This window comes from Guillardia theta (assembly GCF_000315625.1).
Source record: "Guillardia theta CCMP2712 unplaced genomic scaffold GUITHscaffold_118, whole genome shotgun sequence".
NCBI classification, from domain to species: domain Eukaryota; class Cryptophyceae; order Pyrenomonadales; family Geminigeraceae; genus Guillardia; species Guillardia theta.
The window spans coordinates 97,278-98,231 of record NW_005434556.1 but is presented as its reverse complement, the minus strand read 5'-3'; the positions used below and the strand labels follow the sequence as shown (position 1 = coordinate 98,231).

General features: G+C 55.1%; 1 protein-coding gene across 1 annotated transcript in view; it reads left to right on the top strand.

The window, feature by feature from the left end:
- The window catches only part of GUITHDRAFT_146158 (hypothetical protein), a gene marked incomplete at both ends in the record, with an annotated part of 6,567 nt that extends 6,164 nt beyond the window's left edge, over positions 1-403 (top strand). Inside the window, 2 exons of the mRNA XM_005822828.1 lie at positions 97-256; positions 372-403. Of these exons, the coding sequence (XP_005822885.1) occupies positions 97-256; positions 372-403 (192 nt within the window). The remainder of the gene's footprint in view (positions 1-96; positions 257-371) is intronic.
- Between the last annotated feature and the right edge of the window lie 551 nt (positions 404-954).

Here is a 954-nt window from a genome sequence, read left to right as displayed (position 1 = left end):
CCTCCTCCTCCTCCTCTACCTCCTCCTCCTACTACTACTACTCTACCTCCTCCTCCTTCTCTTCTCCCTCTTCTTCCATGTGAATCTAGCAAGCAGGAGGGCAAAGATCCCTGGGGTGCGGGGGTAGGGCTCAACGTATCCTCCTCCATCTTCATCCTCTCAGCGCGAGAGACGAACTGCAACTGCGACTACTCAGCCTATACCATGATCCCTCATGACACCTGCGTGTCCTGTCCTGCTGGCAAGACTTCGAAAGGTCCTCGTCCTCGTCCTCGTCCTCGTCCTCGTCCTCCTCTTTTCTCGTCTCACCTTCCTGCCTCCTCTTTCTTCTCTTTCTCCTCTCTCTCCCTCTTGCTGACATGTTCAAACAGGCTACATAACGCGAGAGCAGGAATGTGTTTAATCGTTTGCTATATTATGAACTTGAACAATCGTGCCCCTTCCTCCTCCTCCTCCTCCTCCTCCTCCTCCTCCTCCTCCTCCTCCTCCTCCTCCTCCTCCTCCTCCTCCTCCCTCTCCGTCGTTTCATTTCCCCGTCTCCATGCTCTTCTCGCATAAAGTCTCATGACTTGAGCTGCTCATCCTCCTCTTGCCTCTACTCTCCCTCCTCCTCCTCCTCCTCCTCCTCCTCAGCTTCACGTCTCTACGCCATGATCGCTGCCACACAGGCTGTCGAACAGGAGGCGACGAATCCGCAGAAGAGCGCGGACATGACCTGCAGGTGACGCGTGAGGAGAAGAAGAGGAAGAGGAGGGAGAGAAAAAGGACCAAGACAGAGACCGGGAGGAAGAGAAGAACGAGGAGGAGAAGGGGAGAAGAAAGAAAAGGAGGAGGAGGCAGACAAGGAGGAGGCAAAGTACACGGAGCAGGAGCAGGAGCACAAGAAAAGAGGAGGAGGAGGAGGAGGAGGAGCAGCAGCAGCAGCAGCACTGCTGAAAGTAGCATTAGCAGAGA